This window comes from Anarrhichthys ocellatus, unplaced genomic scaffold, assembly GCF_004355925.1.
Source record: "Anarrhichthys ocellatus isolate YVR2014 unplaced genomic scaffold, GSC_Weel_1.0 scaffold100, whole genome shotgun sequence".
Taxonomy (NCBI): domain Eukaryota; kingdom Metazoa; phylum Chordata; class Actinopteri; order Perciformes; family Anarhichadidae; genus Anarrhichthys; species Anarrhichthys ocellatus.
In genome coordinates, this window is record NW_022280130.1 from 268,934 (window position 1) to 285,195 (window position 16,262).

General features: G+C 43.6%; 1 protein-coding gene across 10 annotated transcripts in view; it reads right to left on the reverse strand.

The window, feature by feature from the left end:
• The window catches only part of sox13 (SRY-box transcription factor 13), a 45,423-nt gene that overhangs the window by 5,217 nt on the left and 23,944 nt on the right, over nt 1-16,262 (reverse strand). For 7 of the 10 annotated variants that reach the window (XM_031875909.1, XM_031875913.1, XM_031875911.1 and 4 more), the window contains 11 exons: nt 13,611-13,827; nt 13,381-13,483; nt 11,804-11,890; nt 11,126-11,298; nt 10,020-10,088; nt 9,803-9,911; nt 7,053-7,129; nt 6,281-6,446; nt 5,246-5,370; nt 3,152-3,230; nt 1,107-1,277 (listed from right to left, as the gene is read on the reverse strand). In XM_031875909.1, coding sequence (XP_031731769.1) covers nt 1,107-1,277; nt 3,152-3,230; nt 5,246-5,370; nt 6,281-6,446; nt 7,053-7,129; nt 9,803-9,911; nt 10,020-10,088; nt 11,126-11,298; nt 11,804-11,890; nt 13,381-13,483; nt 13,611-13,827 — 1,376 coding nt within the window. The remainder of the gene's footprint in view (nt 1-1,106; nt 1,278-3,151; nt 3,231-5,245; nt 5,371-6,280; nt 6,447-7,052; nt 7,130-9,802; nt 9,912-10,019; nt 10,089-11,125; nt 11,299-11,803; nt 11,891-13,380; nt 13,484-13,610; nt 13,828-16,262) is intronic. The other 3 variants (XM_031875908.1, XM_031875906.1, XM_031875907.1) reach the window with 3 other exon arrangements.

Consider the following 16,262-nt stretch of genomic DNA (forward strand, 5'->3'; position numbering starts at 1 on the left):
GGGGGGGGGGGGGGGGAATGAGGAGAAAGAGTCAATGCACGGTGGAGAAGTGTTCCAGCAGCAAGTCAGGGCTGGGATGAGAGCATGCTTAAAAGGTTTATTTAGTTTTTAGTGTTCGGCTGGGATCTTTATGCGTTAGCATAACGGCCGATGAAAACGTTTTTAGAAGCTAAGCTTAATCTGCATAGAAAGCTGTTTAAATCACACAATTGTCCCACTTTGTATGTGTTTTCATCTCATTAACCATGTCTTTATTGATTTATAAAGGTTCCTAATCTGTCTGTGAGCTCGCCTGTGTCACCACATGTAGAATTCACACATTCATTTAAACTAATGTTCAACAATATCTAGTCTAAGGCCATCGTAACGTTCTGATATTGGTCAATATTGGACAAACCAAACAGTGGCTCTAGAGAGGGCCTCGCTTGGAAAGGGAGGGGTGAGCGGAGGGGTACTCAGTTGGCTTTGATCTGCAACATTGTCAGATGCCACTAAATCCTACACACTGTTCCTTTAAATTTAGCAAATTTCTCTTGAAGAGGTTTCATAATTAAGTGACTGTGGCCTGGAACCACGGAAAAAGTTAAAGACAAAAGTTTGAAGTGTTCTTTAACTTATTTTCATTACAAAGTACGTCAGTATTCACTTGTGCTGACGGAATTCAAACTCTGAAACCACGAGTCCAGAGATGATGTGATTGGTTCCTGGTCGCTGGGTAAAGGTGTGGTTCACACATCCTCACCCGGAGAGGAGTGAGATAACAGGTGGTGTGAAAACCTGCACATACATGGACCTCAATGATTCCAGCATTGTGTGAGTGTGTTGGAGAAAACAAATCTCTGTAGATTGAGGTATTTAAATAGTAATTAGGAATACACTTGTGTAATTAAATAGATTAACCGTATATTTTTGTCTGTGTGTCCGTGTGAACGACAAGCTCTCCACAACAGTGGAATGGAAATGTTTGGTCTAAGGAAAGGGATTCAGGCCAGTATGTGTGTGTGTGTGGTGTCTGGTGGGACAAGCAGGTGGCTGTTGGTGCCTTCCCATATGCGGGGCAGCGTCTCAGAATAGAGGCACCCACCCCTACCCTGTGCAAGGCTTACCCAAGATCTTGCTGATGGAGGAGTTGTGCATGTCGGGGAAGGCCTGCAGGATCCTCCTGCGCTCGTCCTTGGCCCACACCATGAAGGCATTCATGGGTCTCTTGATGTGGCCCGAGGAGGGAGGGGGCCGGACCTCAACGTAGCTGCCTTGGCCCGAGACGGGCAGGGCACCTACAGGAAAGAGGGCTACAGTCAGGAGTGCACACCAAACTGCCGGCTTTGTGATATAGTACTTATTCCCCCTTAAATATGTCTCTTTTCCTTCTTGTTGTTAATCTATTTCAAGCCGCCATCGCCAAAAATCGGATCGATCGTCTGTCCAAGGAGCTTATTACGACTTATTACGAGCTTATTTGCTGTCAGGCGGCAAACTCTAGTGGCCCTAGTGATTATGACGGGCAAAGGAGGAAGTATTAAGAGCAACAAAGTCAGGGTGGATATACAGGTCAAACAAACACAGGACTTTCACCCCGGAGACTGTTGTTCCTGTCCCGTAATAAAACCGATGGTCGACATGTTGCGTTATTTGAAGTTGCAGAGTGCATCGCTACATTACTAAATACCTACGTAACTACATTAGTACATAAATATGTTAGTACATAACTCTGTAATTAACGTATGCAACTACATTCTACTCTCATTTAATTAATCATTTATGTCATATGCATTGAATATGTTGTTACTGACGCAAATTTGTGATTTTGAGCTAAACAAAATAAATTGAACTGAATTAGCGCGTATGTAACTACGTTAGTAAGTTACTACGCTACTAGTATGCAACTATATTAGTACGTATTTAACTATGTTATTATGTATGCAACTACATTAGCACGTATGTAACTACATTAGTACGTAACTACGTTAGTACATATGCAACTATGTAAGTACGTAACAACCTTAGTACAGAACTACGTTAGTACGTATGTAGCTACATTAGTACCTATGTAACTACGTTAGTACGTAACTATTTAGTACGTATGTAACTAAGTTAGTACCTATGTGCTACTCTAGTAAGTATGTAACTATGTTAGTATGTATTTAAATATGGTAGTACGTAACCACGTCACGTACCTATGTTATTTTAACACAAACCATGATCTCTACCTAAACCTAACAAAGAAGTTATGTTTCACAACCAGGTGTGTAAAACTGTGGCAGTGTCACAACGTTTTATATGTTATATATGTCGTTTTTGGAGTCGTTGGCAAACAACCTACTCTGTTGTTGAGTCATGAGGAGGTCTGAGACCTCACCTGGTTATTAACCTTTACTATCTGAAAGGAAACTTTCTCTTCACCCAGAAAACGATTTTACAGGCAGTCATGGTTCCCTTTCCCCACCCACGTTCTCCATTCAGGGTCTCTGTACCAGAAACATCTGGTCTGTTTACCAACCACTCTTCAAGAAGATGATGACATATTCTGATACAGCAGAATTATTGTTTGGGGATATTCAAATGTGAATCCGATATTCTGAGGGGGTAATAGTAAACATTACAAATATGGTAAACTGCCTTTGAAACAAAGTTTTGTGACACTTTTATGTTTATAATGTATTATAAACAAACTTGTAATGCCTTATAATCTGTTTATATCACTTTGTGATTATAGTTCTATGCACCATTATTCATATGGATTTATAACAATAATCATAACACATTATAAAGCATTTCATAATGTACTGTCATAATTTCTTTATAATTGCTGGTCACTCACTGACATTTTGTTTTGCAAGGATCATAGTGTATTATGAAATGTTAACGAGTGACCAGCCATTATAAAGTATAACGATACTTGACTTTGTGAGTAATTATAAAATGCTTTATAATGTGTTTTGAGTATTATTATGAATAATAAAGATGGTTGTTCTAACTATAATCACACAGTGCTATAAGCAGGTTATAAGGCATTACGAGCATGTTTATAATGCATCATATAGTGTCACCAAAAAGTAATTATTAAACACGTGATTATTCGACACGTTTGTCAACCACTAACGAAGAAGGCCCTCATTATTAACAAACGGGCTTCTCCCTGGACACCTACCCTCGGAGTCACTGCTGAGGTGGTCCTCGCCCCGCTCGGAGTGACAGATTCTCTCGCTGCGGGGAGAATCTTTGTACTCCTGAAGACATGAAGAAAGACAAAGACAGATGAAGTCACACATATATTCACACTCCGGCACAAAGAGGCGATTTGATCTCCGGCCGCAGTAAAAACGATCACCCACATGTTCGAGGGGCGTGTACAACGCTGTCCAACACGGGTGTTTCACAGAATGCTATTTAAGGTAAAGAAACTGCACGCTCACCATATCAGCTGCTGTTTAAATGCAGAGCTGTAAATGCAAAGGAGGGGAATGACAACGCTACGGAGGGAAGGAAGAATGGTGTTTATTGTTTGAGGGAGGAGAGGTGAAGGGGAGGAGAAGCCGGGAATGTAAACTACCACACCGTCAGCGTATCTATCATCCCCCCACTGTGCTGTAAAACATGAGTGATCCCCCATTCGGTAGAGTGTAATACCAAAATAGGTCAGTCATCGGTATTGGTGTTAAAGCAGCCGAGGCGAGATGGAGCGGGATAATGGAGCAGAGGAGGAGGAGAGCTGAGAGTACAGTATTACTGTGGACAAAGAGAGAGAGGGCAGGTGGCTCGGTCAATGCCACACTGAGGCCTTTGTGGTTATTGTGAGGCTGTGACAGCTGCTGCTCCAGGACGAGGCTCAGACCAAAGCTTCAGCCACCTCAAAGAATGAAGAACCAGGAGACCAGAATAGAAGACAATTTTTACAAGAACCAAAACAAAAAAGTAACAGCCAGGTTGTTTTTTTAGACACAATATGTATTGTTGAAAAAACGAGATCTACACGAGATGCACGATTTTTTTCCCGAAAGGAGAGTTTCCATTTTGCTCCACACTGAATTCGTTGTGTGCAGACATTCTGTACTTTTTCTACCGTCGCACACGGCTGCACTCGCACAAAGAGGAAGAGCATCTTTGTCAGGGGACACTGAATCAATGCCTCTTTTCAATTACTAATAATAGAAAAAACAGACACATAACTTCTTTGTCTTTTTTTTTTTCCACACAGTGTTTATTTTCCCTCAGATAACGCTGAGCTGTTACAATGTGCTTCTGTGCGTGGTTACACTACAGCTGGTCAAATCCTCGGGAGAGGCATGACTCCCTGTAACCCTAAACCCGACTCTGACCCCTGATCGGACCCCTTGATGCCAGTCAGGGGAAGAGAGTTTCCTCATTAGACAAACTCCAGCCAATGACGTTCAGGTTTGATACTCTGGCCTTTCCTGTATGATCATAAGATAATCTCATCATTCTGAATTTCTGTGGTGAAATGATCAAAATGCAGTTTTAGAGGCTTTCAATTCTGCGAGAGGTTAAATGTAGAAGTCAAGTAAAGGGCTCTTCTGTAATTCAGACACCGGTGTTCATTATGGAAATGTAAGTATGTAAACGTAAGCTAAAATAAGAGTTTTTGGTTTGAGACGAGACACCAACTGCGGTCTCCTGGATGACAGTCCTGTGACTCCCTCCTTGGCAATACCACGGCCACTAGAGGTCGGTTTCATCTTGTTGTATTTTCATTAGTGATCAACCACGTTAACAGATAATAACGGCCTTCTGAACCTAGGGGGCCACTTGTGACCCATATCTATGAGGCTGATAACGGACATTTAATCGACTGATAACAATCGGAGCGGGTGATTGTGGCCATAGGAGGCAGCTGTTTTCAGAGAAAAAGCGCACCGTACACTACCAGCTCAGCACCAAACAGCAGACAGACACGGTTAGCTACTGTCTGACCAACATACTGGAGCATTTAGCAGCTAAAAAGACTGATGTTTCCCTCAGGAGTTGGTAGAGACCAAAAACAGAGCAAAAAGAGTTTGAATATTGGACTTAAATTCATCAGGTGGTGGGACACACAACATAATACATTTCTTCATTGACAACCAGACACATTTCAAAAAGATGTGAAGTCTTTTTGACTTCGATGTAAGAGTAATGTCGATGTGCCATCATCGTTTACGTAACGCGGTGCGTGTCTGAAAGGACCTTTGAACAGAAACCTGGTGACTGGGCGTGTGTGGACTTTGCGGTTCGGTCACCATCTCACCATCTTCCTGTCGCAGTCTCTCTCTCTCTCCCTGTCCCTCTCTCGCCCTGTGGTGCTGTGGCCCCTCAGGAGCTGCTGGGCGTCATGGATGGCCTGGGTGACCACGTCGCCATCTCCGAGGAAACCTGAAGACAAAAACACAGGTCAAGGAGGAAGACAGAAAACAATGAACCTCGCCTCTGTTCTCTTCTGCACATTTCAATTGATATTAATTCTAAATTAAGAATTACAATAAGTTATTTTCAGGGCCTTGGAAAGTTCAGTCAATATTTGTGAACATGAGCTACTCTCTCTCTCGAAGCAGCAACCAGAGAAGCAAGTCAAAAACTTGTGATGTCAACAAGTATAAAGTCTGGAGCTGCTCCATAGACAATGAATGGAGGACTGATTTTGTTTGTTTTCTTGCTTTTATTCCCAAATGAGCTTTATCCTATTGTAGTGAAACAGAAAATGTACCCATATACTGAAAACATTCCCGTGGTGCTCTGTGTCCTCTATAACTTCCCCAGTTCATTGTCTTTGGGGCAGTTCCTGGCCTTATATTTGATGACACCACGAATTGTAAGTTTTAGGACTCTAGTTTTTGAATTTGGGAGAGTTGCTCATGTTCACTAATATTTTTGGCCCATCTTAGACCAATGAAATAACATGTGAATTTAAAAAAAAATGGGCGTAGTGCCCCTTTAAGGAAAGACACCAAATGTGAAAGCTTTGGGTTGAGTCAGTAACGACAAACAATAGATGGAGCGACATTGTCACTCCTTTGAAATGTGTAGAGTTTTGGAACTCTTGATTCACAATCAAAACGGGGACCGACTCTTAAAAACATTGCTCAATAGCGCCACTAGTGGTTCCTTTAAAAAGAGTTGTATAAGCCCGAAGGAGACCCTGTTACTGAGACAAACCAGAAACACAAAGGGTGTCAAAAAACACTTCTTTAGATGCGAGCATCTTTGAGGAGCTGTGGCGATGCAACATGCCCCCCCCCCCACCCCCCCTTTTGGGATCACAAATCCTCACAGCAGCATGACTCACTGAGGGCAGGTCGTGGCGGGCTGCGGGACACCTCTCTCTGGAGGTCTCTGGGCCTGTAGGCCCCGTGCAGAGCCAGCGATCCCAGCTCCATGCTCTGCGGACTTGGGGTTTTCCCCAGCTCCAGCCCCTTCGGCTTGGAGGTCAGGTTTAAGGGCTGACTGGCTTCCTAAAAAAAACCACCCACCCACACACACACACACACACAGCGAGAGCAGGTGAGCAGGGGCGGGGCCACTGGCGCACATTTCCAGCGCAACTGCAAAGGGCGAGGGATTCCGGTTATGCACGGCAGATTTGGCATGTCGGAGCGCATCTGTCACACCTTTGTGGCGTCGCTGGTCTTTTGTCTTCGTGTTCACCTCATCCTCTCTTCCCTTTTGTTTATCTAAGCTGTGTTAGTCTATCTCTGCTTGAGAACTAGTCGTGCAAACACAGTTCACACCACACACACACACACGCACACACAAGCAGAGGGTGTGGTGTATTCGAAAAAACCTTTTCAGCCTCCCAAATTCCAGAGTCGTGCATTATCTGTTTAACCTGGAGGGAATCACTTTTGTAACATCCCTTAAAACACACACATACAGCGTGCAGTAGATACACAACGTGTACATTAAATAAACACACTGCCATGGGTTGTATTTTGTGTGTATAATGTAGGCGTGTCCATTGCGGCTGTTTGAATTCAAAGGATATGTAAAACAGGTTTGTCACATTAAGATAAACAATGAAATTGCTAACGCACAACACGTATACTGCAGTGCTACGGTACCTGTCGGAAGGAACAACTGCTCCTCTTGACGGGGGTGGGGTGAGGGTTCTGCAGCAGCTGCATGGGATAGTCCACTGCTGTGGAAGGTGTTTAAGAATAACATCAACACCGAAAATACCTGTGTGGTTACTCCAGAACACAGAGTTTAGTGACTATTAGCAGCTAACGGTAAGTAACTCGGAAGGAACCGCCGCTCCTCTTCTTGACGGGGGTGGGGTGAGTGACGCTAGCTAACGGTAAATACATTATAAAAAAGGAAAGGTGTTTATGACATGCCACAGTGTTTCACTTTGGTTTCTCATAGTTTACTGACGAGCAAATTCACAAAAGGATCGCACTGCTTTTGCGACCACTAAACCTGCGCAAATGGGACAAAAAGAAAGCGTGTAATTGAAGGTGAAGTGCACCCCCTAGCATATAGCGTCTCAGAGCTCCTGTGCGATTTGAGAGTATTTCATTTAGGTAATACACAGACATTTTTCCCCTTTCTAAACAAAGCAGCCTCGTCGTAAAAACAGTCAAACTCAAAAAGATCAGCGCCGATAGCCACACGCAGTTACAGTGAAATGATTAGCATCTTCGGAAAGTTGGTGGTGGGTGCCGCTTAAACTCCCATTTTTTTGGGGTGAAGGGGTGACGATGATAAATAAATGAATAAAGCTCACCTGCATGTCATTTTGAAAAATTCGTGAGGGAAAAAATGATTGAAAAATAAGTTATTACTATATAAACAAATAAACACATCATTTCTACCGCCGATTAAAAAAGGGCAAATTTCGCGTTTAGTTGCAAAACATTATGGCAGCGTGTGCCTTCGTAATGCCATTGGTGCATTACCGGTTGTGAGTCAGACCTTGGGACGGGGCACAAAGTCGTTGCAAGTGATGCACGATTCAACGTGCTATCAGCGGTTTGTGACTGTGTCCCTCATAGTTCATTTGGCATTTTGACAATGCATTATGCATTATTTCCTATTTGTAGTGCACGCAGTGAGTTAAGTGTTCAACACTATATACAGTATGTATATATACTGTATATACATCCATCCATCCATCCATCCCATCTATAAATATACGTATAGTTTTGAACACTTTAGGTCTCCATAAATATCTCTACTAGTTTAGTTGTTTTTTAATTTCTTTAGAATATTCTATGAGGTTTGATCATTTTGTTTCAGTCAGTGGTTGTTTCTCTATCTTTTGACTAAATCAGTTAAATACCTGACAAATAGAAATTCTTCATCACTAATGCAGAAAGAACCTTGAATCCAACATCCCTATTAAGCAATAGAAGAGTAAAACCCATTTGGACATAACAATATGGCCAAATGGGTTTTAGAGGCGGTTTGCTGACTTCATAGCGTAAGTAGTGTCTTGTTATCTCAGGTAAAATGAATGGAGCAACGTCCACTTTACAACATAGTTCAGGGTTAGGCTAGAGTTGTGCTACGATACATTTGAACAAATTACATGTTGGTTCTCTTTCATCACACAGCCTTGAAGTCAATAGTGAAGTTAAATGCAAATGAGGAAACTAATAAAAGCCAGTAACCAAATGAAACGAAACACTTCCCTTATTCCCTTCCATCCCCCTCGAAGAAAAGACGGCCTCAAATGTCTGGTTATAGCTGACCTCTACCACACAATTCAACAGTCCTTCAACAATCTTTTTACATTCATCTTCCAAAACATTTTGAAGCACTCACACACACGCGTTTCATGAAAGCAAATGAATGGCTATCCTTAAATTGCGCCTACAATGTTTTGGAGACCGGCCTTGTGTCTTTTGGGTTTGAAAAGACAGAGAAAGACAAGGTCACCCACGAGCACAGCTTGTAAGACTTGTGAAAGCAGGACTGCACAAAGCTGCAATAACTGTGCAAGCGAGAGTGTTTGAAAGCTACCATCAGCCGCATTGTTCGACTGAAGACGGCGTTCGGAGCTCACTGACGCCTTTCCATTTCCGTCAAAGTGGGGCCTTGGGTTGAAGTGCTTAAATATGCTTAAGTTTCTCTTCAAAAACATGTGAGGGTGAAGACATGGGGTGCGTATCATTAGGATTTTATCAATACTAGTGCTCTTATCGGTTCGGTTCCTTATCGATACTCTTATTAGTTCTTTATGATTAGATTGTGAGAAAAAAGGACAATTAATTAGTAAAGAATCTACATTGCTTCATTATTCTTGTATGTAAACAAATAGTCTTCCTTGAGCAGCAATACAAGAAGATCCAAAATCGTTATAATACATGAGCTAAGCGATTAGTTTAGGACGAGGATGGACGGCCGCTGGACAAACGGTAGAAAACGGCGCATTTCTGCTCATTTCTGTTCTGCTTGTTGGCCAGATGTTTTCAGAGATCGCTGCTGTTTCCTCCCTCACTAGTGAGGGTTTTATTGCATTTGTGACAATGAGCGTTATCGGCACCTACTGGAGTAAAATGTAGCCACGCTTTCATCATAACTTTGATATGGAGTTATTTATTTCGGGGACTGTTCTTCCTCTGTCAATTGTGTTGTAATACAATGTTTTGTTGTCTTGGCTAATTATGTTTTAAAAACATTTGAAAAGATATTGCATGCTTTGTGTAATAACTACGTAATAAATGTAAATTCAAATTTACATTAGATTGAATTTCTTTCATTTTGCCCTTTGCAACAGTGGCTTTATGGTTTCATGGGGGCCAGTGTGTCCCGGCCCAACTCCCCCCCCAAGGCTGGAACCTCTCTTTCCGCCAGCTTGACGACTGACCTGGCTTGCAGGGGATCGGCTGCAGCGGCAGGGTCATCTGGGAGTCGGAGGCGAGGGACTGGGGGTTGTGGTGGAAAGCCGGGATCATCACGTAGGGCATGTTCACCTGCTGGGACGAGGCAGCACAGACACATGAAAGTTATTTTCCTCTAGAGGCTGTGACGCTGCGATGGCTGTCTTATGTGAAGAACCTCTGGAGGTCATGAGGGGAGCTGACCTGGATCTGCTGCTGAAGCAGGTTGATCTTGTGCTGCTGCTGGATCAGCTGCTGCTGCTGCTTGGCGATCTGAGAACACCAGATGTGTGTTTTGGTCACATGCATGCATGTGGCAAACAGACACAAGTGCACACAGTGAAGGAGACCATGATCAGGGCTTCATTCAGGGACTCAACCTGAGTGCACTTCACTGCAGAATGTATGAATATTTTTTTTTAAAGTCGAATTACTAAAAACATTGATGAACTGAAACGACAATTGAAACATATTGAGAAATGCCCGATATACATAGTGAGATGATATGTATTATTAAGACGCATTAGTAACAGAGAATTTCATCATAACCTTTTTTGTTTTTAGAAAGTTATGAACTTGCATTTTAACTGCAGAAAGCTAGTTTTGGCCTGGGAACTGTCTGGGTAGAGTTGTTTTAAAGGGAAACCCCAGTGACTTTACTTTACTCATCAAAGTGTGTTCACAGGTCTTGGGGAGTACTACTGCGTATGTGAAAACAGAGGGAGTTGTCTGAAGTCTGATAAATGGCCTCAAGTTATGTCACTTGAGTCAGAGTAGGGCTGAAGAATACATGTTTGATGATCTAGGGGTGTGGAGTAAGAAAAAAGTGAGCAGACCTCTGTAGCCCGCTCCTGAATCTCAGACTGAACCCTCAAAGGCCGAATTGCATTGTGGGTAATATAGGTGCAAGGTTTTGATAAGAAAGAAAGATACATGGAATAAAAAAAAACAATATCTCTGGTTCCGCTGCATTGATTTTGCTCCTTTTTTTGACAGTGTTGTAGAAGTGCAATGATAAAGTGGTGGCACCATTTAGACTGCAAGAAGCACTAGTAATTGGTATCAATGGTAGGATGAGGGATGAGGGATGAGGGTTCCTTCTAATGTTACTGATTTATACATTAAAGTCATACAAATCTCAGTGTGTTGAGTTTCTATTTAGTGTCCAAAAAGAGTGAGATAAGTAACCTGTGAGTGACAGATAGAGCTGAATAAACAGTTGCACAGAAGGGACTTGTAGTTCCTGATCTAGCTCCTGGGATTCCCTAGGATCTGGGTCCGGTTCGTGATCGGACACCTCTAGGTGGTACCTGTTCCTGCTGCTGCCGAGCCAGCTCCATCTGCTGCTGCTGCTTCTCCAGCAGCAGGGCGGCCATGTTCCTCTGCTCAGAGTGGGCTCCCAGGAGCTGCTCCCTCAGACCGCTCAGCTGGTTGATCATCATCAGCAACTGGAGCTCCTTCTCTGCCAAAGCCTCTGGGGTACCTAGAAGGGGGGGGTGGGGTCAGAGGGTCAGGTCTCAAACTGAACCACGATCAGTGTTGGGTTGTTATCGGTCTCTATACATCTTTACAATGTTTAGTGGAATAAATTACATTTTTAAAGCAGCCTGCAGTCTGTATTTTTGCTATAAAAATATATCAAATGACAATGTAACGGGATCGCTCATAATGATGAATCTGAATCTGCAGATCCCCTCAGCTTTATAGGGAGTTTAAGATCGTTCTTTAACTGTTTGGCCCACAACTGTTTTGGTTCAGTCTCAACACTCTCATGGTTTTGTTTACGGCATTAAGAGCCAGCTGTTTTCACAGAAAAGGTCTATGAAGACCTCTGTTCTACAGATGCCAAGACACCAGAAATCTAGTATTTGATATCAATACCGATTCAATACCACGGTAAAAAAGAAATATTTGCACAATCAAACAGTGGTGTGTATTTAAGTGGTGTATAAACGGTATAAAGGTGCTGTTGGTGTTTGAAAGCTGACCTTTCAGTCGTGCTGCCTCCACTGTGCTTTTATCCAGAAGTTTCTCCTTCCAGTCAGCATTCAGCAGCTTCTCAATGGTGGGCATTACTGTTGACAGGACACAGGTAATCAGCAGGGCCGCACCGGCGTGGAAAATATTTTTTTCCGTCAAATCAAGACCATCTGACACTAAAAGTACGATCTCGGCCTCTCCTCTGCCTTCCCTAATGGCATTGATTGAAGAAGATGCTGGAGGTGCCGAAGGGCAGAGGTTGTTTGTGTCTCCGGGAGAAGTTTTGAGTGTTTGAGTGGATCGATATTTGGACAGAGAACAATCCAAGGTCAGCGAGTGGAGAGAATTTGAGAAACAAAAAATATTCAAGGGGCGAGGAGTGCAGTGCTGGTGAAAGACCGGAGGGCAGGGAGAGTCTCCGGGAACAGTTCAGGAGAGCAGCCGTTTACTCCGCGTGTGGAGGACATCAGACAAAAAGCACCCCGATCCCTTCGAAAACCCATTCAGGAGGCAAAACAACACCCTCGCTTTCACGAGATAAACCGTCACTTCTGCGCATCGATTTTTCAGCAGACTGCATTGTTTAAAGCTGAATGGCGGCAGAATGTAGTGCACTTAAACACATAAGATATGGACTCTGGTAGCTGAGAAAATTGTATGGACCTGTGTGTGTGTGTGTGTGTGTGTGTGTGTGTGTGTGTGTGCGTGTGTGTGCAGGCAGGAGACAGACTGTGGCTGTGCGCTGATACAGATGGTTCAAATCCAATATCGAGGGAAACACTGAGTACTTGTTAAGGTGAATTAAGTGCAGGTCCAAATGCAGGTCGGTCTCTCATGCTACCGAGTTCTGTATAAAATAATTAAAGCTTCTAAAAATTTAGAAAGTGCATGAACTGCAGTTTACATTGATCAATGTTTGCATGTTAAATACCTCCGGTTCTCCCGAGTGAAGCCGATGCAGAAGTGTCTTAAAACTTGCATTCTCTTTACTGACCAGCAGGGGGCGACTCCTCTGATTGTATAGAAGTCTATGAGAATATGACTATACTTCTCTTTTGATTTATTACCTCAGTAAACATTGTGAACATGAGTTTATGGTCTCAATCTCTAGTTTCAAGTCAAACAGACCATAAAGCAGAGTATGCTTTAGGGCGGGCTTACTGTGATTGACAGATCGCTGCAGCTACCAGAGCCCTATACAGCATCTCTACGTCACTCCTCCGCATTTCAAATATGGTAACTTCCGTTAATTGGCTGCCAAAAAAACAACACGGCGACGGCGAAATCGCAAACTCGAGGCTTCATAACGGCAGTCTGCAAACCAATGGGTGACGTCACCATGACTACGTCCACTTCTTAAATACAGTCTGTGGTGGAGAGTGAGAAAATATCCCCCAAGTGGAGGAGCCCTCATTGATTCCAGTATGCACGCTTTAGTATTTGGTTAATTAACGCAGGTCATATCGCCATCGCAATATTGAACAATGTTATCGCACTTCTCAGAATTTCCCTCTCAGAACAGGAGGTTGCCGCCTGGGTGAACCATAATTAGCCATTAGCATTTAAATAATAAGTTGAGACAGACCTTCCTTGAAGTTGGATTGTCCTTCCGGTCTATCACGCGTCCTGGCCTCCCTCAGTCCCATGGGGCTTTGCCTGTGAGGCAGCTCCTTACCCGGAGAGCCCTCCTGTTGGGGGGCAAAGTACATCTTTCGGTTGGACACGTCAATCCGTGACACTTCCAAGACATTTCCCTAAAATAACCCGTCGATAATCTCTCCCGCCCCTTGTCACACCTTTTCGTAATATCCTTACCGAAGGGGAGCGGGAGAGCGGTGGGGTCAGCTGGCGGGCCTCCAGCGGATGGTTTCCCGACCAATCAAGCGAGGGAGACCTCTTGAGAGGCTCGGCGTGGGTTATGACTCCGACCCCTCCGCCGGCCTCCTCCTGTTCCACTTTGACAGCGACACACGCCATGCTGACATCCCCGCCAGACAGGAGGTGCAGCGCTGGAGGGCTGGGCTCAACCATTCTGTTGAAAGACGAACGACAGCACACAAAGCTCGGTGTCATTTTCGGTGGGGCGAGGTTTGGCCACTTGCCACGGTAAGTTTTGATTTGGATGTAATTACATTAAAGAGCTGAGATCAAAAGAAGAACTTTAGGACTTGACACATACATTTCACATCAGGGAAACAAATCTCACAGCATCTCACATCTCACTTAGAACTTATCAAGATGAACAAGTTACAACAGCTTTTGGAAAAGAGGTTAGACGAGACTAAGAGTCGACCAGCAGTCAACACAAAGCAGTGGTGACATGCAAACAATGACAATGTTAACGAGTTGATGTAGCAGGTAGAATGTTTACCATGTTCACCATGTTCTAGTTCAGCATGTAGCATGCTAACAATTGCTGATTAGCTCTAAATACAAAGTACAGCTGAGGTTGATGTAAATGCCATTCATTTTGCAGGTATCTGGTTAATAACCAAAGTATCGGACGAACTAGATGAAAAGTCAAGGGGATTTAAATTATTATTAAAATTCATCCTCTGGGGACAACGAATGTCTACCAAAGTTCAGCCATCAAGTAGATGTTGAGACAGTTCACAGAGTCAGTGAAAACTTTGACCTGCTGGTGGTGCGAGAGGTAAATTCAGAGGATCACCCAAAGTCATCAGAATTTATCCTCTGGCGACCTTGAACGTCTGCGGCAAATTTAAATGGAAATCCATCCAACAGCAGTCATGATATTTCAGTCTGAACCGCAAACCTTGTGGTAACGCTAGAGGAAAGGTCAGAGGATCGCCACGGTCAGTAGGCTTCATCCTCAAGGGACCATGAATATCTGTACAAAGATCGCAAGCCAATAAATGGTTGTTGAGATATTTTGGTCTGATAGTGGAGGACTCGTCAACCAACAGAACCAACCACACGTTAAACGTTTTATTGAAGGTAGCTTGACAGCGATCAAAAGTAAAATATTGGAATTCATGAGTCAGTAAAGAGCATATGTCTGGGAGAAACAGAGCGATGGGTATTAGGTATTACTTTTGTAGTGATGGATTTAATACTGTGGAAATGTAGATTATGCCAAATCTATGAAGACAACAAGTAAACATAGAGGGAAGTTTGAGAGCTTTTGAGCTTTTTTACTAAAAAAAATAAAAAAATATCTTGAAAGTTCTTACAAGGAATTTTTCACTGGTTATGAAACCAATTTAATACTAAAGCCTCTATATGATCTACATAAGTAAATAGGACCATCGGTGAGAAGATTGACTATTTCAATATAGAAATACAGTTATTTCTAAAATTCAACAGAAACTCCTTCAGCTCAGACCAGGCCGCTACAGACAGACCCAGATCCGGCTTAGGTGGAGAGCGCCCCACCCAGCATCATTGTCTCCTCCTCCGGCCAGGAGCAGAGCTTTGGATGCAACAACCAAACAATGCTGCTGGAGATCCAGGCCATATCGCTGCGAAGGGGGGCACGGGAGAACCAGAACCAGGACTACGTGGGGGCAGAGTGTCAGACCCCTGCTGCGGTACAATGAGAGGTTTTCTAAAGGGACTCTGGTGCTCGCTTTCGTCCACAGACACCGCCAAAATCAACACACAATAAAAGTTCCTCGTAGCAGCTTTTATATGAACTTGTTTGAAATAAAGGCCTGGCTCCATCTGCTGTTAAATATCTGACCACATATTTAAAGAACTTACTGTAGTTAAATTTCACTTTTCTGTCATTTAAAATAATTTTAGAATGTATGGAAGACTCCAATGATGGATGTCAGCGTCGTCGCTGCCTCACAGTGTACCCTTGTGTTGAGGTGATGCAGACGGGTTGTGAAAATATAGCCCAAAGCCTCTTCACATGGGTGTGTGTGGGGGGGGGGGGTCTCTGGTATCCCATGTGTCATGCTTCATGACAACAAATGAGAACCGCTGTTTTAAGACACCGCTGAAGTCAAGGTCAAGGGTTAGTTGGTGATTGTGTTACCACCACCTAAAGTCACAGCCAGACGCATTGTCCAGTGTGTGTGTGTGTGTGTGTGTGTGTGTGTGTGACAGAGAATAATAGGAGGCTAGAGGAGAGGGAGACAGACATCGCCTCAGTGAGGGAGAAGGGGAGAGAAAGGAAGAGAGGACAGGTTGAGTGAGGTTTGAACCACAGTGAACTTGAGCATATCAACTCAGGCTTGTGTGTGTGCGTGTATGTTTTTGTGTGTTTTTGTATTTCCCAGCTCTGCAGTGGGAGGAAAGAAAAACACAGCAGACAGCAGAACAAAACAAACAGAACACACAAGGGCAAAAAGTGCACATATATATTAAGAGGCAGAGAGAAAAAAAGCCATTGTTGGAGCCGGGGAACAAAGGAAGCCGGGACAATGGGGGAGAGGCTGACAAAAGCCGCCCGGCCGCAGGAAACAGGCCGGATAACAATGCCAGCGGAATGTGCCGACC